The following is a 27,546-nucleotide window of genomic DNA, read 5'->3' on the forward strand; positions in this document are numbered from 1 at the left end:
AAACAGCGAACGGAACGGAAATTTAGCCAACACAAACAGCTCATAATAAATTAATATTACACATGGTTGTAGTCAAATAGCATATGACGGTCGTCGGTCTTATATGCTGTATTTATAGTGATTTTTATTTAGGTGACGGTAGATTTTCATTAACGGATATGGAAAGTCGTCGGATATTCGGTCTATCATAATCTTCCATACTCATACCACGAGACAAGCTTCGCCTCGGTCGTTCGCCATCTGATGAGCTACCAGAAAAAGTACGCTGTCTTTCAATTCCAGGTAGAGTTACTGATGTAAGAAGTCCTTGTCCCTTGCAAAATAGTAGAATGCTTTGAGCCATTTTGGCTGGCTATAATTAAAAAAAAAATAAAATTTTATAATGAAAAACTCAATTTGTATTTAAGTCATTTATTTTATTTACTATCATGGTAAGGTCTAATTTTTAAAATTGTGTTTTAACTAGTCATAAAACAAGGCAAAATATAAGTCGACACTAGTGTATAATGTTACTTAGTTTTTTTATTGTTATAACACAGTCACTATTAAAATTCATTGGTAGGATATAATTTATAATTTAGTTATAATACAGAATTCTTAATTTAGATAATTAAGTTTTTAATGTTAACATACGACTAGCTATAATTTGTATACACACTGGCCTGCGATGTGTTATGTTAGCACCAGCACGGCTGTTATAGTTTCGTAACAAAAAACTCTAACAATTATTTTATACTTACAGCTTCTGCTAAAACGTCCCCTGCTCTTTCTATTTTCAACAATGTGGCTTTATTTTTATTTAAGTCTCGATGTAATTTTTCTACGACGTTAGCATATGAACCCAGTACACCAGTGACCAATAAAATATCTTGTTTATAGTCTTTAAGCATTAGATCTTTGCGGCTATCGATAAAAATATAAAATTGATTACTCATGATTTTGTGTTAAAATATCATAATATTTTATATTACTTTAGAAAAGCGTTAACATATTGTTTAAGATTTTTAGAGTTGATAGTGCCTTGTAGACGTTTCACAAACTCATTAATTACTAACTCTTTATCGGGATTCGTCTCATTCATCAGTTGCTATTGAGTATAAATTAATATAGATTAAATATAATTATTATATTTACATCAAAGAGTTTAAAATAAATTCAATACACACATGTCCGAATTTGTGGAAAACCAAATAGTCCATTGCTGATTGGCTTACTTGTACTTTCCCTTTCCAGTTAACAAACTAAATAAGATTTCTTAATTAATCTTAATAATATAAAATAATTTTCAAAATGTTAAATCTCATTTTTTTCCTTACTTTTGATTTAAAATTCTCCTTAACTGAAGTTGCCGAACCAGTACAATTTATAAGAATGAGGCCAAGGACGCGAGATGGATGTGCTAATCCAAACCTTGCTACTACATTAGCTCCGGCTCCTTCACCCAGTCCAATAACATAACGTATATGCAATGTGTCCAAAACGGCTACCAAGTCTTCACCCAGAACTTGTAGTGATGGAAATTGGAAACTGCCAAAATTAAACGATTTTATTAATTTTACTTGTCAGGAAAGTATTTCTTAATAAAAATACTAAAATAGATTATACTGACGAGTCTGGAAGAGTATCACCATTATCTTCATGTCCAGGAACATCAATATGAATAAATATTGATCGGTCTTTTATTTCGCTCATGCATGGTTGGTTAACAAAGTTTTCAAAAGATACATCTGAAAATCCACAGATATAATTTACTAGAATGTTTGTTTGCTCAATTAATAGTTAAAATATATTTAAATTTCTAATAGAAATAAAATAATTAAGTAAAATAAATATATATCCTTACGATTACATCCTAGGTCATGTACAGTAAGAAATATGGCCCTTTTATCTTGCTGAGTAAGATCTCCCTAAAAATGTATAAATAAATAACTGTAATCAATAAATTAAATATAATAAAAATACTTTTTAAAATTTTTATTCTTAGTATAATAAAGAAGACATGCTCATTCGATTGACCTTCAATATTTATTTTCAAAAAGAAATGATGAGTAAAATGGGTTTTTTGAATTTTTTTTACTATTTTCAGAATTACGGCACTGTATCTTGTATAAAACATCCCCTCCTCATGCATAATGTATTAGTGTTAAAAATGACCAAGTAAAATAACATGTAACAACTCTCTTATAATACCCATACATGTATAAGATTAGTTTCTCATTGATAAGATGATTACTTGAAAAGCTATTTAATATAATAATTAATAATTAATTTAATTTTTATAGTTTGAAAATTAATTAATTCTTATTGGTTAAATGAAATAAGATATAACTCAATTAATTTAATTGTAAAAGAATAAGGTTTACATATAGTATTTAAATAGCCTTCGCTAGAAAAATGCAATGCACCACGATATTTCCAAGAATTAAAGACTTATTTTACTATTTGATCGTCAACTTAAAAAATAAATTATACATTTTTTTATAGGGTGCCAAAATAAAACTTACACTGAGCTTTGAAAGGCCTAAAATTTATACTGTTTATATTTATTAAAATTTATTATTATTTTGAAAGTATTCATTTCAAAATCGTGCTACTTAGATCTCAATATACTTTAAAATTTAAGCTACCAATACCTCCCACCAAATAAAAATTAACTTAAATCCCTTATTTCTAAGACGAAATATAATTTAAAAAAACTTTATGTTATAATAATATATGTTATCTTTAGAATCGTTACCTGAACGTGAACGTACACATTTCCACTCCGTTCTGTTTTGACAAGAAATCTCTGCAAAAGTTAAATGTTTTCTTATTATTGTAAAAAGTATTCTAAATTTAAAAAAAATCCAAAACTGTTTATATAAAAATAAACAATCACATATACTCAATGATGCAACAAAAGAGAACTTGTCCCCCAACACAAACTTGAAACCCTTTAAACAAAATCTATTAATGCATATAGTTCCGGATCTAGTCATAAGTATAATACACACGGACATTATATCAGTGTATGCTGTATCATAAATTCTAAAAGGATCAAGATATTAATTATTAAAAATCACATGATATTTTAACTTCAATGCGAAGCTAAAAAGGTATTAATTAAAAGGTAAGGTTTAATTATATGGTGTGTTTTTTTCGTGTTTGTGAACATTATTACTTAATTTTGGACAGATTTTGCTTAACGTTATTTCAAATGATTATAAATTGTATATAGTTGAATCTCTTATTAATAAACTATAAAAATATTTTCCAGTTCCTTTTAAATGTAGGAAATCCACCAAAAAATTATAATTTTTAATATCAGCAAATTTTAATTTTTTTTTACTTCTTCAGCTCAACATTACTATAACTATTTGAAAAATGTATTAATTAAAACAAAGTTTTTTAAAACATCTAAAATATTTTCATTTTATTCGGCATATTCTTTTATGAAAATTCAACTCCTTATCTACTCACAGTGGGGGGTTGAAAATAACAACTTTTATATAAATAGTTAACTTTTGAAAACGTTCAAAAGTCCTGAAAATTTTAAATATAGTTTAAATTACAGCTTACATAATATACTTCATGTTGAAAAACAATAATCCTCAAGACTTATTTTCTTTTTGTAAATGGACATAAAATTTAATAAAAATCTATAATTTTTGTAAAAATTGCAAATAACAAAAGCTATTTATACTGTTTACAAAAAATTTTCTAGAGAGAGTGTTAAACAAATTAGTGATTTTTTCATTGGCATGTAAAAAAAGGATTGCTGGGGATACAATTCTCCTCTTCCATTTTTATGCACATTTACATTATCATAGTGTTATAACAGTGAAGTTTATCAATGATAAATTATAACTTATATTTTAATATATAATGTGCAGGGTCCCCACTGTGCCTTTTATTTACTATTACATAATTTAATAAAATATTTTTGTAGTAATAAATGAATAATATGAATAAAAAATATTTATAAATGAATCAATATAATATCAGCTCTAAATAATATATGATACATTTTTACATAAGTAAATACTTATGATTTAGTAAAAGTTTAACGATTGTATTAAGTGTATATTATATTAGAATATCATAATATTTATGATGCTTAAGTTATAGCGAGTGTTACTAATATTTCTTGGATTTTCATTGCTATTATTTCAACTGCGAAAATTATTGCTATATCACGCACCAATGTCCCTAGATTGCCTACCCTAGACGCCGTTAAACTAAAATTTAAAGTTTAAGCCCAATATATTTGTTAAAGTTCTACGTTATTTAAATTATGAAACTTTAGATTTACGCATGCAGTTCAAATAAGATATAATTTTACTACATACGAAATCACATGACATTACCCGATATTGCGATATTGCATATCGCAATCATTTCAAACCAGATGTTGAACCATAAATGCGTCGTTAGTATTTACCTAGCTTGAGTATATACGTACATGTGTTTCCCGCCACAGCTTATTCTTCTGAACTAAAATAATCAATACCCCGAAAGTGCGCCTTGGCAATAACGACCCCCGGGGCCACCCATTCACCATTTTCCTTGTCACGCCAACGCTTTCGGCCAGCTACCCTGTTTTCGCCGACCACAGCGCACATATTACAAGTACAAACTTATATTTATGTATACTACAATCATTCATCGATGTGCGTTTGAAAATTTTTCTTCATTTACTAAGATTCCAGGGAAAGTTTCTTTTGGATTTCAAGACAAAAGTCAAGAACTTTCGAAACAATGCATATACGTGCTATCGATTTTCTTCTCAAGTCGTGAAATTTCTAATGTTTCACGTACGACTGAATTAGTCCTACATTTGAATGAATTATTCAAAAATATAAATTCTATATAAATTAATAGAGAATTGAAAATAAAACTAAGTTTTATATGACAAAAAATTGCTGTATTATAAAATTACAAAAGTATAGATTTTTACTAAACATTGGCTTGACAATGAGTTAAGGATTTTCTTACACTAATGGTGCTAGAAAATATATTATTTTGAGCTTACTTGCGAGTCGCTCATGTTAGGTCGACGTTAGTTTTGCGCGTTCGACTGCCCAGTCGATAAAAATCCGTGTTTACGTATTTAACGTAACTGGTGCCCGACGGCGGAATTTCCAAGTATTTACCTGCACGAGTAGCACAAACAGCGACGGCAGACGTGTTCACGATGAGTACGTTACTGCGTTTGTGTACACTTAGGGGTGTACAGCTGTGTACTACAGGATACAGACGCTTTTAACTCGACAAGCTCAGTGTGTCCAACCAAAACTCAAATATTGTGTTATTCAAAAATTATAGTGTAACTATTCTTTGTTTTCATTAAAATTAAAAATACCTTTTTGCCATAGGTAGATTATTTAACAGTTTGATTTATTTTCTACACTGAAAAAAAGGCTGAATAAAAATAATTAACAAAAGTGTTTAGTTAAATAATAAATAGTAAACACGACCAGAATTCTGTACGTAAAATCGAATTGTAAACTAAGTACTACTAATCGATTTGTTATAAAGACAAATGTAATTTAGTAAATCACNCAATTGTAAGTACTACTAATCGATTTGTTATAAAGACAAATGTAATTTAGTAAATCACTGTTTTGTTATAATTACTAATATTTTTGTCATGAATTCAGTTTAATGAGTGCGCTTAAATAGACAAATATTCCAACAAAATAATTAGTGTATCTAACAATAAAAATGCAAACGTGACAAAACTTTTTTAATTGTCGTTACTTTTATACTATTAACCGTGTACTATTATGTAAGCAGATTATAAATAATCAGTTCAGTCAACATTTAAAACATCAATCTGACCAATCACGTTATTTTGATTCTACAAAATATTCAAGTGACATATTGCTAAAATAGTACTTCTAAAACATTGTATCTAACTAGCTAATTTAACCAAACTACACTAGTTTACAACAAAATTTACCTATGACTTATGATAGTCATTTTTTATGTAATATCGTACACTGAGTCCGAAAATGAAGTTCAAAATACAAAAAGTAGAACAGTTTTTGAGTTATTGCGAAATTAGCGTTTTTCATGTGCCGCGAAACAGTGTTTTCATTATATTCTAAATATCTTTATTGTAAGTAATATTTCAATATTTTTTTATATATTTTACAAAATTAAAACATCGAATTAATAAACTCTGATATTAGGAAATTTGTTTTATTTTTTCAAACACGTATAACTTCTTCATTTTTTTAGCAATAATACAAAATAATATATCATTTTCTTTGTTATATATCAGAGTATAACATCTATATATAGTTGATAAATTTATTTTTTATTGGTATATTTTACGTAAAAACTCTGAATTTTTTCTGACATTTTGAAAAAAATGATAAAAATTCAGTAGTAAATTCGTAAACAGCAAACGAGATAGAAGTTAGATAAAAAATTGTTAAATATAAAAGTTATAGGTAATTTAAAATTGTTTAATTTTATGTAAAAAAAATGAAAATCGGTTGAATGCTAATTGCATTTAAATTACCTTTGTTAAAAAAAATAAATCATACAACAAAAAGTTAAATTTTAAATAACTTGTATATGAACACTGTTTTTAAATCGAATAGTTCGTCAGCTATATTTAATTATAGGAATGCTTTTATTCCTATTTATATAATTTCAACAATTAAAATAAAAATATGTCGTTTTATTAATCTTAGCTTCAATGGAAAGCTGAGAAGATATTGGTTTTACTATGATGTATTTTGTTACCACTTTTTCTCAACTCACATCGAACCAATTTCTTTCAACGATACGTCATAAGATCACAAATCATATCTAGTCGAAGACATTACCCTCAAAAATTGAAAAAATTTCCTTCGTTCCCCGTAAATGGGGGAAATCTCCAAAAAAATCACTAATTTTCGAAATTTTCGAAATTTTTTTTACTTAAAACTGCCATAACTTTCAAAATTGAACAAATCAATATAATTTTTTTTAATAGATGCATAATGTCATTATGCCATACCTATCATTTGATATATTTTTTTTATAAATTTGACCCTTTATCTGCCCACAGGTGGGAATTCAAAATAACAATTTTTGATAAAAAATTAACTTTTTAAAGTGTTCCGAAAATACAGACACTTTTATATATTTCTTAAATTAAAGCTTATGTAATATACTTAAATATTAAAAAAAAAAAAATTCGGACTTTATTTTGTCTTCACGATGAAAATGGCTACCAAATGCTATTTTTGTGTCAAAATTCTCGATTTTATTTTTTGCATTTTTAACTTTATAATGCTATAACTTATTGAAAAGTGTATGGATCAACACAATTTTTTTATGAGAAATAATATTTTTTAATAATCCCTTTTTCATTCGACATACTTTATCTTAATCAGGATATAAATAAGGAAATAGCAGATCATGTAGCTTTTGGAATAATCCAACATTTTTTTAAAATTAAACACTATCTAAAGATTTGCATCGAAGCGTTTTATTTTGATAGTAATTTTAATCACTGTCAGATATCATTATACTTGATCTAACTATGCCACGTCACCACTGTGCTGCGACCCCCTGTGCTGGGTTGTTATGCTTAAGTATTATAGATATGGCTTTTTAAATAATAATATTTTTTATAGAAAATATTTAGTTCTATAAATTAAATTCGATAATTTTTTTTTAAATATCATAGTTTGTAAGATAAATAACGAAAATTGTAAAACCACACCAGTCGAATTTTCAACTTGTGTCACGTGTTAACGTTACTCAATTTTAATAATATTTTATACAAATTATTGTTTTATCTAATGGAACACCTCTAGGAGGTGTATTGAATGAATTTCAAATCATCAGATTTATGTATTGCCCTATTATGGATGTTACATGACAAATTCAGTTTGTAACGTAAAAGTTCTATAAGACATAATAAACAACTAAATGTCTTAACAATCAACTGTTTTGTTGTAACAACAAATTACTCATCCTACGCGAGTACAAAAAAAAAATTTTATTGGTTAAGTTTTGATACCCTTAAGCTTTAACTGAATCTCTTATAAAAATATTTGATCACGCTTGGGCAAGATGTTTTTTTAATCGGACAAATAAACATGCTTTAGCTTAATTTAGATAATGCTTCAAAAATGAATTAAATGTGTATTCTTCAATTAAGAGGGTGTGTCCCTTCTGCTCTCTTAAGAATTTTTGGATGTATTATGAATTTTTTAATTGGTCTACCAAGTTATTAAAAAATAAATAAATTTTGATGAAAGTTAGTGAAGTAATCAAATGAATATAAGTATTTTCATTGCTGTTGCAACATTTGATGTAATGTATTGATCTAAGCTATAGAGAACTTTAAGTGTATAATAGATATATGAATTGCCTACTATTTTTTAACAATTTCATAATAGTTATTTTCGATAAGAATTTATAGTTACATAATCAACGATGTCTTTCATATAACGTGTGTGATGCATTAATAGTAAAATGTAATAAAATGCTACCCTACACTGTATATTAGTCAATCGATAATATTTACTTTTTTGTAGGGTTAGGTAAAATAATTTTTTTATCTTACATACACGTTCTAGAAATCAAATAATAACTTTTTGACTTGAAATTATGATAAGCATAAAATTATGTACTGCACTAATGTAATCCATTTTTAGATATTACTAATTTGAAAACCCGTAATAATTACAATCCCTAATCAAAAAAAAAATGGTTGAATATTATAATCGTGTATTGAACAACCTTTTTAGTAAACTAGAGTGGTTTTTGTTATTTATTATTATTTAAAACCAATTTTAACAAGTTATGTTTTATTTTGTTTATTTCTTTTACCAAAATGAATATTTTCTTTAATAAATTGGACGTGAGTAATTCAAATTAAAGCTATCGATAAGACACAACATTTTTTGACATTTTCTGACATATTCACTGTTTACGCGGTTAAGGTAATAAAAACGATCGTTAAAATGAAGTAGAATAAGAAAACCTAAAACAAATCGCACAGACCATTAACTATGAAACAACTGCTAAAATTCCCACGACCCTTAACGATTATACTATACTGAGTCGGATTCTTAAAGAAGCACGATATTGACAATGAATTCGTACTTTGAGTACTATATGTCAATTGTATTTAGAACCAAGTATGAATATTTTATATTTAAAAGTATAAAAATCGTTAAAATAAATTTTTAAACATTTCTTACAAAAATAAAAGAACAATTTAAAAAATAAATTATTTTGAATGTTTAAACATTTACTTTTAATTTTTTTAAAGTGTTCTTCATGTAAGATTCATCAAGTGTCTTCGCATCAATCTATAACTTTAATATTTTATTCATGATAGAAAATTATATATTTATTGAATCTTCTGTATACAATAAATAATTTTTTTTTAACTATCAATCATTTTAATTTTACATTTTATACATATTTGATTTTTGTGCCATGTTGTATACTTAGCAAAAACGTTATATTTCAAAAGCTATGTACCTAATTTATTTAAACATATGCTAGGATTGTTATCATCGCGTATTTATCTCCATAAGCAATTTTAAATATGCCGATACAAAAGAATGAAAAGTATTTTTATAATTTACTACAAATAGGTTTTTTATTAATTTTTTTATCACTAGATAATACTAAAAAAGTTAAACGTCAAATGAATGTATGATATTGTAAAAAAATTTTAACACACAATAAAGAAACAATACAAAAACATACCATTTTGAAATATTCTATAGCATAATCAATTAAGCAACAAACACCTACAAAATTCTAAGTTATTTTAATAATTAAATTAGCCAGAATACATTACATTAATTACAAAACAACACTGGACATACGAAATGAATTAATTTGATTAAATTTAGACGCATAATTTACCATTAAACATTATTTGGAAAAAGTACTCACAGTAATATTAACTTAGGTTACTAAAATATCATGAGACATTTTTGTAATAAATTTATTTTATTTTAGAATTATAGTATTTAGTTAATTACATAATTATATAATTCTATATTTTAATAAATAAAAATGTTAATAATCTAATTTCCACGAAAAAAAAAATCAATATTAAAAAATATTAATTGCTGTTAAAAAAAATTTAAGTTGTGTGTAAATATCATAATTTATAATATTTCAATAAAAAAATTTATTTATATTAAATAATCATAATTTCGTGTTTTAAACTATATAAGTAACAAAAAAGTAGCTGTAGTAGTTTTGTAAAAATTTAAATAAAATATTTAAATTTTCTCAAAACTTGATTAATTTTTAAAATTATTTTATCAAGTAATTAGTTCAGTAGGTGTTGTTTGTTTATGTAATAAATGTAACTATTATTAATAAAATAAATATAATAAAATTTAGCTGTTAAAATTTACTTAAATTAAAAAAATATGTTATACCCTAAGGGAGTGGACATTGAGTAATAATTATAAAATCATAGTAAGGACCTTGAACCCTGTTTCGTAAAACAGTAACAAAGGCCGACAATATATTGACTTATTTTTAAAAAGTATAGATAAATAAAAAGCTATAATGACATTCTTTAATAAAATTCGGTATTCAATAAATAAATTTTTCAACATATTAGACAGAATTATAACGAATTTCCTAATTATTAATTATTAATGTTTACAAAATATTTACAGAAAATCGAATATAATACGTTAGCAAAATATTAATCATTTTATGCGTTAAAAACTTCTAGAACATGTATATGAAAATTTGGATTTTTTTGAGAATGTATCCTTGATAATATATTTACAAGAATATTAAATACATATTTCTTATTTATATTACTATAATGTTGATAAATATTGATATAGGATTAGTATATTAACTTACATTGGGGTAAGGATGTTGATATTTATGCATAATTTGTTATTAAGTTAAATATTAAAATAGAATTTCGCTCACTTAAACTATATAATATTTGTGATTAAATGGTGTTAACTTTGTCTCTCTAACTCTTTTATGTAGTAAATTATGGCTATTGAAACCTTAAGGTGTCCATCTTGCCTCACATTCCTTAGTTATTCTTTAAACTAAAACAATAGTTAAGTAAACTTCGTAATGAAAACTGGTTATTAATTATAAAATGATATATTGTTTCGATGCAACTGAGTAACTCGTATATATTTTTGTTAATAGTTTGCAAAAAATAACAACTAAATAGTAAGAATTTAAGAGATTATGATAAGTGATGGATTGGAAGATCAATGTAACTTATTTTGTGTACGTGATGAATGTCACGCACGAGGCTACATCACTAAAATCAAGCTTTCGTAGTAGTAAGTTAAAGGCACGTGCGCAATACTATAAAGCACGTGTATAAAATAATCTGTTTTGGCAACACTGTTAGAGACAAATATAAAGCCCAGGGATCAGACGACAGTAGCAGCGCCTACACAAAGCTGTACTAAAGGATGTATTGTACACGTCAAACACTTAAAGCTACAACGCAAAATAACAGACTGCGTCTGAGTCAACAACAACAAGCGTCGGAGTTCCGAACTTGTGGTTGACCTAGATTAATTTACAGCTGTAGATTTTTACAAACTACGTATTAACAGCTGAAAAAAGTAAAAATCATTGTCCTTTCCAGCGTAAATTCAATTGAGTATAAATAATAATGTCTCTGTTAAAAACTTTATTAATTGTTTTCTTCGATTTACGAGTATGACCAGTTTAGTTTATTGTAATCCACATACAATAATTTTTAATAATTATAAAATGTATAAAATTAAATGATTTTTATAACTAAACTCTTTTGAATTAAAAAAATTCCTCATAATAAAATACTAAATTTCTTTTTCTTATACAAAAAGTGTACTTAAGTATTTAAAATAGAATAAGGGGAAGGAATTTAGATGTCAAATTGGTTCTCATAAACTTAGGAATAAGAGCTCATGGCCTGGTTTAATCCCACCTTATACCATTTTTCCATTACATTGATTGTAATGAAATATTTTTGAAATATAGTTTTTGGAGTTATAAATAGTTACTGAGAAATAATTTTTTGGATTTAGGGGCTTACTGGGATTTTACTAACATTTTTATAGACAAATACTAGAGGCAAATACGTCAGTACATGCTTTGTCCTTTTTATATAAAGATTATAGTAATTTAAAAGGTGCATAATATGTATACTACATAGCAGAAAAATGGGATTAATAAAAATAAAATTAAAAAATTGACTGGAATTATGATTATTATAATATAGATGAAAAACTTGATGGTAAGAAAACTCATAAAACGTGACGAGACGAAATAAAAGCTGATAACTGCGTTTTATAAAATTTACTATATGTTTGGCGGATAAAATGTACTAAAAGCAGAATGTACCTTTTTATATAGAAGTATGAAATTAATATTCTGTGGAATGTATAGAATGTAAGAACAATTGACATATAGATTTTTATCAAACAATTTATTAACATTCAATAAAATTTGTTAAATTATTCTTAGCATAAATAAAAACGTTTTTAATAACAAAAATAAATTTTAACTAAACTTGGTAATGTAGCTTAATATTATTAGGATAGCTATTATAAAATTTGGGAGTGCTAAGCAAATCCGTATGTACTCCAATACTAATGAATGCACTTCAGCAGGGATATTTTTATCAGCTATACCCTGAGGTTTTTGTGGCATTAAGCAGAAAGTAGCAATTACTACTATTTGAATTATACTGAATCTTATTACAACATAGGTTAACATTTGATAACATTTTTTGGTGGCTAGAATCAATTAAATAAAGTGACCAGATTGGATTATATATAATATGAATACAATTTTGATTCATTGAAGTTGTTGAAGTTTCTAAGTGGATAAGGCCACCAAATATCTATTTATTATTCCGATAATATTTTGAATTTATAACAAAATAAACTTGGAGAAAAAGGTTAAAAACCCTTCTCGTTTGAGGTAAACGCTATTTTGGCATTCAATAAAAAAGCGAAAAAATAGATTATTTATAGTTTCATAATACTATTGAATAGAAACTAGAGTCCTACTATAGACACAACTAGGATAAAAATTTTGAGGATTCTGATTGTATTTTTCCTCATCCTAAAAATAACTTTTATATAACAATTTACAGGTGAGTAAGCAAACAGGAAAATTGTTATAAATAATTGAGCTGTTTCCTTACTTATTAAACACTATATCATTTTCTAATTTGTTAAGGAGGGGATTATGCTCCTTCTAGCTTTCCCCCCAGATGCGCCTATTAGAATGGCTATAGGTAGTGGCGTATCTTAATTTGACTACTTAGGGTAGCTACTCCAGGGTACAACGAAAAGAGTCTCCCTAAGTCTTTTGAGGGTGTCATAGTCGATGAACTCAATAAAATTCAGGTAAAAATGTTATTAATATTATTTATATTTTATAATCTTATCCGGGACACTTAAATCTATATAGTCCACTGACTTAGGAATACTCCAATCTAATCCAACCAGAATTTTCGATCGCCTTGAAGTTTGATTAGATTGGATCAAACTACATTTTTTTATAGTAGTTGGGTTGTCAGGCTATTTCAAAAATATTGAAGTCGGATCAAATTAATTTCAGGCTTCTTGTAAGATATTTTTATATAACTAAGGTTTTTATGGCTATTAGTTGAATTAATAGTTATGTATTGATATTTATAAATATTTAAAATATGTTTTGGTTCGGTTTAGATTAATTGTTGGTATAATTCACTCTTAATTTGTTTTCTCGAAATTTCACAACTATGTACAGGAAAATTTGATAAATAGGGATAAAAATTTCATATTTATTTACAAACTATTGACACTTTATGTCAAACATTATGCTACTCGTATAAAAAATTAACGTGTATATTAAAAATACCATACTGACATTTGAGAATTTTTAGATCATTTCATACAGTTTTTGTATTGTGCTGTTTTGAATTTTATCAGATAGGGTTTGATTTATATTTTTTGTTCTGTGCAGGGTACTAACAGAAACTATAGGTACTGTTTAGAAAATCAGTCTATCATTCAATGATAATACCAATGCTTATCATTGGTATATATATAGAGTATTGTGATGGCAGGTATTTTAACATGTACAGATAAAACTATTGGACGCATTTTGAAATCAAACATAATTGTTTTTAAGTAGTGACTATACTCTATTGCCTGTAATAAATAGTGATGCAGCTATGACGGAAACATATTTACAAGATGTAGTCTATAAATAAAAATTACAGCTGGTTGGTTCAACAACAATTTAAAATCTCTTACATTTTTTGTGAGGTGCATTACTTTATCACTAATTGGTCACTGTTATCAATTACCAACGACAGATGTAAATATGTCGAACAGTGGCATAACCAGGAGGATATCTAGGTCAAGACTTTCCATGAACATAAACTCTACGTTCTAAAATTATCTGGACCCCCCAATGCAAAATTTCTAATTGTCCTACTATTCCAAAATCTTTTAAACTTACCTTTCTTAATTTTGAAAAGGTTAGGGAGTGGACCCCAATTCTCTCTCAATAATAGGTTAGTAATAGTTAGTGGAATAAAAAAATGAGTATTAAATTTTTTTTTTTACTGTAATTTAATTTATTTTATACAACAAATAATACAAAGTTTTAACACTATGTATTACTTCATTTGACAAAAATTTAATGTATATATTAAATGTTATGAAGTAGTAGAAAGATTTGTATAATAGTGACTCCACATTATAATTTATTAAGTTATTTACTATAAATCTATAAAAGAAGCATGCCCAAGATTAAAAATTGAGAACAGGTCCGGTTATAGTGACTATAATTCGCACTAGTAGCACCAGGGTATTTTGATGACGTTTTAGCTTCGTTGCGAAGCTGAGAAGGTATTAATTTTACTATGATGTGTTTTTAATTTTATTTTTTTGTGTCTGTTACCACTCAAACTCAGGTCTCACTGGACCGATTTTTATAAACAATACGTCAAAAGATTACAAATTGTATCTAGAAGAAAGACATTACCCTCAAAAATTGAAAAAAATTACCTCGTTTCTTGTAAATGGGGGAATCCTCCAAAAAATTAAAATTTAAAAAATCGGTAATTTTCGACATTTTTTCAATTTTTTTTTTTTTAAACTGTCAACTTTTTTATAAATGAACAAATCAATATAACTTTTTTTATAGACACCTTAAATATTTATCTATCATTTGTTGTATTTTTGTGAACATTTGACCCTTTAATTGCCCACCGGGTGGTTTCAAAATAGCAATTTTTTCACAAAAAAATTAACTTTTTCAACTTAATTATTGAAAATGTTCCGAAAATACTGACATACTATATATATATATCTTAAATTAAAGCTTATGTAATATACTTTAATTTGAAAAAAAAAAATTTGACCTCTGAACTTGTCTTTGTGATGAAAACGGACATCATAGTTAAAGAAAAACGTATGATTTCCGTGAAAAAATTCTCGATTTTATAATTTTAAATTTATATTGCTATAACTTTTGGAAAAATGTATGGATCAGTATTTTTTTAGGTAGAGAAAAATAATTTTAAAATTCGAAATAGGTTAAATTGCCATTTTTTTCAATGGTAGGAAGTGACGTACGGTTAACGTGGAGTTAGTAACACTTGTGACTTACGCGCTTGGGATACAAGGATCCAACCTGTGTATGGCATGGAATTTTTTGCATTTTTTTCTTTAATCTTTTAAGTTAGAATAAATTATCAACTCATTTGATTTTTATCTCATATAGATTCAATAACTTCAATATGATAAAGGATGCCATCACTGTAGTCGACTCTCGTGAGAAGAAATTTTTTATTCATATTAAAATTATTTTACTATATTTTAGGTTATAGCTTTGATGCAAAGGTGAGAAGATACTTTTTTGTGACTATCATTTATTTTCTCTGCTCTAACTTACTGGGAACTAGTACTAAGTTACTGGGAAATTATAACTATTATTTCTATTTAAGTTATCTATTACGATAAAAATGCAAAAAAATATTGATCTTTTCTCATACATTTACTAAAAATCGTAATTATTAAATTCTCATAAAATTTTCTATTAAATGATGTCAATTTCAAATTTGCAAATTGAGCTAAAAGTTATGGTAATAAATCAATTTTTTTTTTGTTATAAACTTTCACAAAAATCAACTTTAAAGGATTAAAAAAATAGGTTAAATAAGTCATTTTCAACATATTAATAATCAAAATCAGTATTAATTTCAAACAATTTTTTTTTGTTCTTAATTATTTTTTTTGTAAAAGTAATTTTTTTTTAAAACTACCCTACAGTACTTTTTATTGAGACGATCATAAATCTTAATCAATACAATTAAATGGTTATCAAAATTATAAATATACATTTTACTAATTAATAGTTTTCCAACCTTATTATATGCTTACTTGTAAACCGAGTGACTTCATCTGCTACGGTTGGTAACATCATATCTCGATGAATTACATCATTTCTATCGAATCTGTAAGCCGCGACGATTGTACGAATCGCGATATTTTGACAACGTTGTATAACATCTATGTTGGACTTACTGGCACAACCCCACAATTGAATTCCATATGTCCAGACAGGTTTTACGATCGCTACGTATAACAGACGTTTGTTCTCTAGTGATAGCTCAGAATGTTTTCCAACTAACCAATAGAGTCCGCGCATTTTATCCTTTATCTGCAGTCTTTTCTGGCGTACATGATGTTTCCAGTTGAGGCGGCAGTTAAGGTGCATTCCCAAATATTTAGCCGAATCTCTCTGTGGGATTATTTGTTGATTCAGAAATATTGAAATGTCACATGTTTTACGTAACATGAAATTAACGTGCACTGACTTTTAATAGTTAACCCTGATCTTCCAACGTTTCAACCACGTAGAAATGTTGTTTAAGGTTATTTGAATCTGATCAGTAGCTATCTGTTGATCTTTAATAGTTGTTAATATTGCAGTATCATCTGCAAACATAGCTGTTGTTGAATTTATGTTAGTCGGAATGTCTGCCGTGTAAAGTAGATACAATATAGGGCCCAATACACTACCTGTGGAACTTCAGCTGCTTTGTTTTTCCAATTAATTAAAGCTTCGTCATGTATGGCACGGAACTGTATTTCAGTCAAATAAGACTCGAGTAGTGTACACCACTACTACACTTGGTAGTTGTTCACGCAATTTTATAAGCAGGTTTTCATGCTAGACTTTATCAAAAGCCTATGTCAAGAAATACTCCGCAACAATAATTTTTTTCTTCAAACGCGTTACTTATTACGTTTGTTACACGATGAATTTGGTCTACAGTTGAATGTTTGTTTCTAAAACCGAATTGATGATCGGGTATAAGTTTTTTTTCTTCTATTAAAGGTTTGAGGCGCTTTAAAATAAGCTTTTCTAAGAGTTTAGCCATACTGGGTAAGAGTGATATTGGCCTATATGAAGAAGATTGCTCTGGGGGCTTGCCAGGTTTCAGCAACGTAATTACTTGCGCTCTTTTCCATTGTTCTGGAATATAATGTGTGCGTATAATATCGTTGTAAATATGAGTTAGATGAATGATAGCTTTTTTTGATAATTCTTTCAGAATCGAGGGCTGATTTCATCATAGCCTGTTGCTTTTTTAGGGTTGATGTTTGTATCAATTTCATGAGCAACTTCTAATGATGTAAAGTGCCGTATTTTGTAATCAATTTCGTTTGATGGTTGGTATTCTACTTGGTCAAGTTCTGAATTTATGTCGTTCGGTTGAAAAACATGTTCTTTTATGATAACATAAACTATTTAAGTCGTATATATCTTTATTGTTATCTCGAGGATCAAGGTCTACAAAAAATAACGGTAATTTTATTATTGTTTTTTCACTATTTTTGTCATAAGGATTTACTTTTTTCCTACTTTGGATGTTAGTGACATCACTTGCATAATGATCATTATCTATCAGGGCTCTTTTAATTTCACATACTTCAGTATCAGGGTGTAATCCTCTGATTACAATACGAAACTTTTTTTCTGTTTTTAATTGATATCTGTGATACTCAATTTTATTCTTTTCAAGTACTGTTAAAGTACGTCATCACCAGTCATAATTTTAATATCGCCGTTAGCAATAGTTTTTAATTGTTGCTCATGACCAATGGCTTCTTCGCGAGTTAAATTAGAAATTAAATCGTTGATATTTTTAACACCACTGGCAGTTATTGGAGGTGGTTTATAAATTTTTGGCGTAAGTTTTAATAAAATTTTTTCTATTTCTTTTACTTGTTTTTTTTATAAATTACGTGAAGCATATGAGCTACAGCCTGGTTTATCACTAATAAAATTTTTATTTTCATTATTATCATGTATGCTACTTACATGCTGATTAACTTATTGAGTTTTCAACTGCTCAATGCTCATTTAGAGCTCTACTACCATTTTTCTTAATGATTTATTTTCACTTTGTAGTTGATTCAAAATACTTTGATCAATTACAATTTGATTTGGCTGTGTAATTATATTATCATACATGTCCATTAGGGTGGTCCTTAAAATACAAATTTTCAAAATTCGATTTACGCGCACCAAAAAATTGTTCTAATACATGTAAAAATAAACTGTGCAAAATTTGGTCTCGATAGGTTGACGTTAACACGTGCCGCAAGAGGGTTGAAAATTCGATCAAAAAGGTAGTTTTTCAGTTATTGTGCTTTATCTCAAAATATATGATTTTTACGTAAAAGTTTACAAGAAAGAAATTATACATATAATTATTTTACATAAAAAAGATTATTAGCAAAAAACCCATAAGTCAAATATTTACCCCCTAAAAGTCAAAAGTTCCATAAATATTATGTTTACAAGTAAAATTCATATATTTCGGCAATTTAAGTATATACGATGAACCGTTCAAGTTATAAAAAAAATGTTCATATAAAAGTTATTTGAAATTTAATTTTCTATTAGTTTTGTAGAAAAATAAAATTGTTTTACGTGTTTTCTGGCGAGGTAATAAAGAAAACTTATAAATAACAATCATTTTTCTATGATAATTTAAAAAATAACGATTTTTTTTTTTTTAACTCAAATAAAATAAGTAAACTAATAATGAAATGCTAAAAAAATATGAAAAATGATCTTAATGCTCATAAAATATTATAAAATGAAATAATAATAAAAATAATTCTTCTAGTAGTCACAATATAAAAAAAAAATTTTGTTTTTGACAGGATTGTTATTATTCATCAATGAATTTTTAGTACAATCTCCAAATTGTGATCTATAATCATTAACGACTTGTAGTAGAAAATGTTTTTGTTCATCATCATTAGTTACTATTTCATTGTATTCTTGCATACGTTTTACACCTCTCTCTGCTATATCGTTTGTCACAAGAGGATTAGATAAAACTTTCAAACCATTTTGAAAATCAGGATTTTCAACCTAGCTATGAGGATGAGTTTCCAAAAAATCAATCAAGTTCTTTTTTTCTAAATAGTTTTGTATCATTTAGGTTTATTGTACTTTTTTTTATCTTGTTTTTGTGATGTCTCTCTTGATGCCTCAACCATTTTTAGTTTAATATCTGCCGGTACACTGTCCGGTAAATTTCTGTGTTGCAGCTTTAGATATAAAAGAATCAGGATAATTAATTAAAACTTTTAAGAAACATAAATCATTAAATGCTGATTGTATGGCAATAGATCCCTTAAACCAAGCCTTGACATAAACTTTTACCAAAAATACACAAATATTATGAAATGCATGTTCTTCTCGTATTTTAAGCTATTTTCTAAAACTGTATATTTTTAACGAATAAATTGCTTTAGACATCCATCTAGCATGATGAAAAACACTAGGGTAGTGAAATCTTACACCATTAAGGGGTGTTGCACCCATAAAAATAACACATAAATTCTTTGTAGTAATTTCTACATTGTTGAATTATTAATGTTTCCAATTAAAATTTTTTTACATTATTTTTAGTGTGTACAATTGCATTTTTGATAATTATATGATTGATACCAATATCAAAATTCAACAAATCTAGACTAATCAAACATTCTTTAAATTTTTAAAGATTGATACTACTGGACCAGTTGTACATAAATTAAGTTTAACCTTGAAAACATTTTTTAGTACTAATTCCAAAATATGTCTACGACATGGTAAATACAACACATTGCGCTCTAAGAGTTGTTTAAGCAATATACAAGCGTCATTTAAGCGACCTGTATTAGAAGCTGTTGTGTCACAANAAGCGACCTGTATTAGAAGCTGTTATGTCACAACACAGGGGCTGTATTTTATTTTTTACATCCCAAACTTGTAATAAATCAAAAATTGCATTTACCTGATTCTCGCCAGAATCACTCTCAATTTTTGGGAACCCAAGTAATTGACTTACNTTGGGAACCCATGTAATTGACTTACTCCCTCAAATGATACCAAGATTGGCAATCGATCAACTTTAGCTCTATTTATAATGCCTGGAAATAGTTTTCCATCCCAATGCAAGACAAGACTATTTTTATCCAGAAATTTAATTTTTTTTTATTTCAATTACCTTTCCCTCACTAAAAAATAATCTTTCCCGTCGAATAGTTGATCGGTTGATTATTAACTTTGATACGTTATTACCTAATGCTTCAGCAGTAGAAATAATTAAATGCACAGCATCGCGGTCAGATATCTTGCATTGATCTAATGCAGAAAGTAATTTAGGATTCATAAAAGTTATAAACCCTCGTGTTTTTGAAGAATATGATGAACCAGACAAATCATCTTCTGTTTCATATTCTGAGGAACTAAACAAATTTAACTCAACAACATTATCTAAACAAAAAATGATAAATGATAGAAAAATGATTGTTATTTATAAGTTTTCTTTATTACCTCGCCAGAAAACACGTAAAACAATTTTATTTTTCTACAAAACTAATAGAAAATTAAATTTCAAATAACTTTTACATGAAAATTTTTTTTATAACTTGAACGGTTCATCGTATATACTTAAATTGCCGAAATATATGAATTTTACTGGTAAACATAATATTTATGGAACTTTTGACTTTTAGGAGGTAAATATTTGACTTATGGGTTTTTTGCTAATAATCTTTTTTGTGTAAAATAATTATATGTATAATTTCTTTCTTATAAACTTTTACATAAAAATCATATATTTTGAGATAAAGCACAATAACTGAAAAACTACCCTTTTGATCGAATTTTCAACCCTCTTGCGGCACGTGTTAACGTCAACCTATCGAGACCAAATTTTGCACAGTTTATTTTTACATGTATTAGAACAATTTTTTGGTGCGCGTAAATCGAATTTTGAAAATTTGTATTTTAAGGACCACCCTAATGTCCATTGAGGAAAAAAACGGCGGCACTAGCCGTCGCACGCAACTTAATCTAAATAACTGTTGATACACTTAGCACTTTACTGTAGTAAGCGAAAACATTTTTCGTTATTGAGTATTTATTAAACAATACACGCAAATTCGACACTGTAATAATAAGTAATAATACTAAATATTAGAAGTGATAGAAAAAGTCTAATTGCACATTTGAAAACATCGCGAAAAGTTGATTTAGAAAAGTATATTTTTGTTTCTGATGAAAGCTCATTATAGTCCAGTATATAAAACTTATAACTTTTTTATAAACAACAAACATTATTTATTAATAGTATTGCATCAAGCCCTTTAAATTTTTATACGCGTTAAAAGTAAAAAAATATACAACTACTTTATTATTGTTATAATATTTCCGTAAAAATTACAAAATTAAATTATTGAATATCAATTTCATACTAAATTTAATTACTATAATTATTATTTAATCATATATTATAATAATAAATCAAATAACTAATCGGGATAAAATTAAGAGAATAAGAGTTATTGTTGCTTTTGAAATAATCTACCAATTTCTTAAAATTAAACACAATCTACAGATTTGTATCAAAGAGTTTTTTATTATAGTGATTTTAATCACTGTCAGATATTATCTATACTTGTTCCAACTATGCCACGTCCATACTGTACCGCTACCTCACTATGCTACCTTTTTTTTTATGGATAAATAATAAAAAATGATAAAGTATATTATAACTATAACTTTTAGCTCAACTAACAAATTTGAAATTGACATCATTAAATAGAAATTTTTATGAGAATTAAAAAAATTGTATTGTTAAGATTAATATGCAGTCAGGAAATTTTATAATTACTATTTACAGAAAATTTATCAGAAAAGCTCAACATTTTTTTTGATTATTATTTGAAAATAAAATATTTTATAGAGCTTGTGCCTTGTGAGCTGGCTCTAGAAAGATGGTACTACCAACTGGATACACCACTAAATCAGGCGCGGATTTAAGAGGTGAATGCTCCAGCGCCCATGAGCTAAAGGCCCATTTTGAATTTTTTAACCTATTATGATTAGTGATATACAGTTTTTCTGTTTTTTTTTTGTTCATTATTTTTTTATAGTAGATATACAGAGTGGCCCACCACTCACTGACAACTTAAATAACTTTTGATCCAGTTAATATTTTTAGTTGATTTTTTTTTTAAATAATAGTTATACGTTAGGTCTATAGCTATATCTCAATAATTAATTTTTTTACATTTTATTAAAAATATTAATTATTTTTAAATTTTAAATAAAATGTAAAAAAAAAATCTAAGATAGCTATTTTGTAGAGTAGAATTTAAGAAAAATTTTAGTAAAAAAATATCTTATTAATATTCAGTAGTAAATATTCTGTAGCGTTTTGAAGTTTGTAAAAATTTGAATTTTCATGTACTATTTTACGGTATTAAACATTGAAATACGTATTGAGAAAAGGACAGAAGAAAACGCTATCTTTTCAATATACTTTTGAATGAGAGTGATAAGTAATAATTGCCTTATCTAATTTCTTATCATGGTATTTATGCCAAGTTTGTAATGTATACACACTATCATCATATGTATACACAGTAATCATGAAAAGATAGCGTTTTCTTCTGTCCTTTTCTCAATACGTATTTCAATGTTTATAACCGTAAAATAGTACATGAAAATTCAAATTTTCACAAACTTCAAAACGCTACAGAATATTTACTACTGAATATTAATAAGATATTTTTTTACTAAAATTTTTCTTAAATTCTACTCTACAAAATAGCTATCTTAGATTTTTTTTTTACATTTTATTTAAAATTTAAAAATAATTAATATTTTTAATAAAATGTAAAAAAATTAATTATTGAGATATAGCTATAGACCTAACGTATAACTATTATTTAAAAAAAAAATCAACTAAAAATATTAACTGGATCAAAAGTTATTTAAGTTGTCAGTGAGTGGTGGGCCACTCTGTATAAGGCCCTGCATTGATCTGTAAAACTAAATCTCTAATATAGAAATTATTGAATTTTTTTATAAACACTACTATACTGTTGATAAAATAAATTTGAAAAGAAAAATAAGTGTATTAAAAAATTTATATGCAACAAATATTCTGTATATATATAAATTCTATAATATAATATATTGTATACCATATTAGAGAAGATTGGAAGAAGTATAAACGCTTGTGCAAAGAAGCCAAGTGTGCAGTAAGTAAGGCGAAGTTAAAGAGGTATGATGAGTTGTATGATAGGCTATGAAAGAAAGAAGACTAGAAAGAAGTCTATAGACTTCCAAAAGTAAGAGAAAGAAGGTTAAAGATTATTATTATGAAAGGTGTATAAAAGTGTTTATAATAGAGTACTATCCAGTGATGATAATGTGAAAAAAAGGAGGAAAAAGTATTTTGAAAAATTACTGAATGAAGAGTATCCAAAAGAGACATTAGAGAATATCTCGTGGAACGAGAGACTGGTAGATTTAATTAGTGAGAAAGAGGTGTGGGAGGTTGTGCAATCAATGAAAAAGAAAAAAGCATTAGGACCAGATGAAGTGTCAGTAGAAGTATGGATAATATTAGGCGGTGTTGTAATAAGGTGGTTGAAGGAACTTTTAAATAAAATCTTATTAGAAGAGAAAATTCCAAATGAATGGAGGAATTGTGGTGCCGATATTTAAAGGTAAAAAAGACATACAGGAGTGTGAAAATTATAGAAGCATAAAGCTTATGAGTCATTGTATGAAAATTTGGGAAAAGGTAATAGATAAGAGAATAAAAAATGAGACATCGATATCAAAAAACCGTTTGGATTTATGCTTGTTAGTAAACAATGGAGCCATTATTTTGTGTGAGGCAACTAATATAAAAGTTTAGGGAAAAGCTGTGTATGGCATTTATAGATTTGGAGAAAGCGTATGATAGAGTATCGAGAGAGGTTTTTAAGTTAGCATTAGTGAGAAAAGGAGTCCCCAAAAAATAAACTAATAGAATAGAGGATATGTATGATGGCACTTGTATCAGGGTAAAAAGCGTAGGAGGAGTAACAGAAGGTTTTAGGGTAAGAGTAGGATGAAATTAATAGAGAAATATAAGGAGAGGTGCCACAGTGCATGTTATTCGCCGACGATATAGTGTTAATAGGAGAAAATTAATCAAAGGCTAGAGGTGTGGAAATCAGCTCTTGAAGAAACGGATTAAAGAATAAGCAGGAGTAATACAGAGGTAAATAGAGTACGTGTTTGACAAAGGAGTACAGGAGATAGGTAAAATGAAGAGTTCAGTGACCATAGGTGAGGATGTGATAGGAGAGGTGGAAAGTTTTAGGATCAGCTGTGCAAAAGAGCGGTGGTATTAACGAGGATGTAAGACACAGGATTAAGTGCGGGTGATTAAAGTGAAGAGAAGCGTCTGGTATATTATGCAATAAAAGAATTCCAATGAGGCTGAAAGATAAATTCTATAAGATTGTAGTGAGGCAAGCTATGATGTATAGTTCAGAGTGTTGAGTGGTTGATAAGAAAGTAGAGCAGAGAATGAGTGTAGCACAGATGAGAATGCTTAGATGAATGAGTGGAGTGAGACTAGAGAAGATAAGATAAGGAACGAGCATATAAGAGGGAGTATAGGTGTAGTGTCAATCGTAGATAAGATGAGAAAAAGTAGACTTAGATGGTTTAGTCATGTTATGAAGAGAGAGGAATCGGAAGCTGTAAGAACAGTTATAGAAATGAATGTTGAAGGAAGACCAAAAAAGAGATAGAAGAATGAAATTGAATGCGATATGAGGACATCTGATGTGAGCGTAGAGGATGTGGGAGATCGTGTTAAGTGGAAGTTTAGGATAAGGGTGGCTGACCCCAAGTTGTTGGAATTAAGACGAGGAAGAAGAAGAAGACCTTTGAACTAAACTAGATGTTATCTGAGAAATACTTTTAACTAGAAAATGTTTTTTTTACTATTATATTATGCTATATTAACTAATTTTAAGTGATCAACAAATTAAAAATGTTTTTACAAACATTTTTATTAGATATGGAGCACCACCACCCACTGATCATCATTATCGAAGCCGTGATGAACGAACTGAAAGAAGAGAAGACTCACGTAGGAAAGTATCTAGTAGACGGCTGATGTAAACGTAAATGATATGGAACATTGTGTTAAGTAGAAGTTTAGGATAAGGGGCTGACCCCAAGTAGTTGGAATTAAGGCGAGAAAAAAGAAGCAGAAAAAGAAGACCGTATTACGGTACACAAATTTTATCCTTATAAACTAAATAATATTGGTTAAACTTAAATTAGACAAAAATTTATCTAGAATAAAAACTTTTTTATAGACAATAAGTAAGATATTTTTTTCATGAAAAATATTAACATAAAAAAATAATATATGATGAAAATGATTATGTAGCAAGAGCGTAATCTAGTATATAACTTTTGTAGGAGTTTGACTCAATTTCTTTTATTACAATAATCATGTAAAAAAAAGCAGTATTTAGGAAACTTATCTTAAAAATAATGTATTTCAATTTCCATCCCAAATTAAAACAAAAAAATGTTTTCCTATTCATAATTCCTTAAGAATACATTTACAATTTGAAATGTTATTTCAAAACAAATTTTTTTTTATTAGTTTTGATGTTACAAGATAGGTTTTTTTTAAATATTATATCACGTATTTTTTTATTTGATTAAAATTAATTGAAATAAATGAGTTCAGATAAAGACAAAACTCCACAAAACAAATTTTTGTTCTTCTCTCATCCCCAAGTATTTAGACTCTAAGATAACTGAAGTTAACTGACAATAGTTATACAAAAAGTTATACTGATACTTTCTATTATTAAATATTTTAGATAATAATTTATTTTCATATTCGACAGTTGTACTTATTGTAGTCAGTTTCACGTTATGTCACACAAATTAGATATCTTAAAATATAAACATTTGTTTATATTTTTAATTTTGAAATTATGCTTAAATGTTTTAAATTTGTTTTTCATATCTAACATTATTTCATTGATAAATATTAAATTTATCATTGAAATTGTTTTTTATTAATAAAAGTAAACATTTTTTTTTTTTTGCTATAAAAAACTTTTCAAAAAACAAAATTAATGGTATTAATAAAAAAAAGTGATATATATATATATATTACATAGCAATATTAAAAAATACTATACGAGTTTGTATATTTTTTAAAAATGATTAAGCTTTTTTGGCAGCTATCTATTTGTGACATTTTTTTTCATCACGATAAACAAAAAAGTTACGTCCAAAAAAATACTTAACAGTGCTAAGCATGTTCAATTTATGATTTTATTTATACGTAGGTACTATTTTTAAACTGTTTGTGTTAAATAATATGTGTCTATATATTAAGAGTAGCAATACAATTTTGCGAATCTATGACACTTGGTATCATGTATGATTAAAATAAACAAAAACAGTCTACTCAAAAACATAGTGTATGATACACATTAATATGGAAAATAACTAAGTAATTTGTCACCGAGGCTTGAGCCAAAAAGAGAAAAAATAATAATTGTTTTCGCCAATTCAAATTGATCGGTACTTAACTTAAAGTTTATTAACAAAAATATTTGAAGTATCAAAACAAAACATTACAATAGAAAATTAATCTTAACGGAATATTGGAACGCTTGGAACACATCAGAAAATATGATACTGTGACAATTATAGATCATGTAATACAAAAATATATCTTGTATATTAAACAGACATCTATGTAAATGGTTATAAATCTAATAAACAATAATCGGTTATATTTTACTAAAAGTAAAAAGAAAAACAAGATAATCTTATCAGTTTGCGGATAGAGATTTTATGCACAAGCAATATTGCTTAAATTTAAATAAACTATACCACACTAACTAAGTTAATTTTTTATGAATATGAATCTTTTTATATAATTTACATAAATTATATATACCTTTTTGTTTATGAAGCCGCTAATACTGCCTCTCCTAGCATCGGAGAATCGACGGTCTTCAAAAGACATCCAAATGTATTTATTAGATTAAAGAAAAAAAAAAAATAAAATTCGAACCTAAGTTGCAAACACACGTAAAATTATTTCAACTATTTTTTTTTCAATTTTAATCATGTATGCACTGAAACCTCAAGTATAACACAAAAATAGTCTAGCTAGAGGCGTGCGAAAAATATACT

At 27.0% G+C, this 27,546-nt stretch overlaps 1 protein-coding gene across 3 annotated transcripts; it reads right to left on the minus strand.

The window, feature by feature from the left end:
- Positions 1-60: 60 nt before the first annotated feature.
- On the minus strand, positions 61-27,546 carry LOC126895786 (uncharacterized protein ZK1073.1). Of its 3 annotated transcripts, none has more exons than XM_050668014.1 (9): positions 27,308-27,546; positions 2,738-2,788; positions 1,844-1,907; positions 1,610-1,727; positions 1,317-1,527; positions 1,167-1,241; positions 972-1,087; positions 741-903; positions 61-352 (listed from the first exon to the last, which is right to left on the minus strand). In XM_050668014.1, exons 1-9 carry the CDS (start codon positions 27,374-27,376, stop codon positions 125-127), a joined length of 1,095 nt encoding a protein of 364 aa, XP_050523971.1. In that variant the 5' UTR covers positions 27,377-27,546; the 3' UTR covers positions 61-124. The 3 variants fall into 3 exon arrangements, with proteins under 3 accessions (XP_050523971.1, XP_050523972.1, XP_050523973.1); XM_050668015.1 differs by lacking the exon at positions 27,308-27,546 and adding an exon at positions 5,012-5,211; XM_050668016.1 differs by lacking the exon at positions 27,308-27,546 and adding an exon at positions 4,347-4,429.

Source organism: Daktulosphaira vitifoliae, unplaced genomic scaffold (genome assembly GCF_025091365.1).
Source record: "Daktulosphaira vitifoliae isolate Bord-2020 unplaced genomic scaffold, ASM2509136v1 Scaffold_1, whole genome shotgun sequence".
NCBI lineage: Eukaryota > Metazoa > Arthropoda > Insecta > Hemiptera > Phylloxeridae > Daktulosphaira > Daktulosphaira vitifoliae.

Excerpts from the sequence above, each read along its gene's own strand:
- LOC126895786 (XM_050668014.1), bottom strand. The coding sequence starts at position 27,376 with ATGTCTTTTGAAGACCGTCGATTCTCCGATGCTAGGAGAGGCAGTATT. Across the intron at positions 1,728-1,843 it reads ACATGACCTAGGATGTAATC|ATGTATCTTTTGAAAACTTT; the intron begins GTAAGGATATAT and ends GTGGATTTTCAG. Across the intron at positions 1,242-1,316 it reads AGGAGAATTTTAAATCAAAA|TTTGTTAACTGGAAAGGGAA; the intron begins GTAAGGAAAAAA and ends AATCTTATTTAG.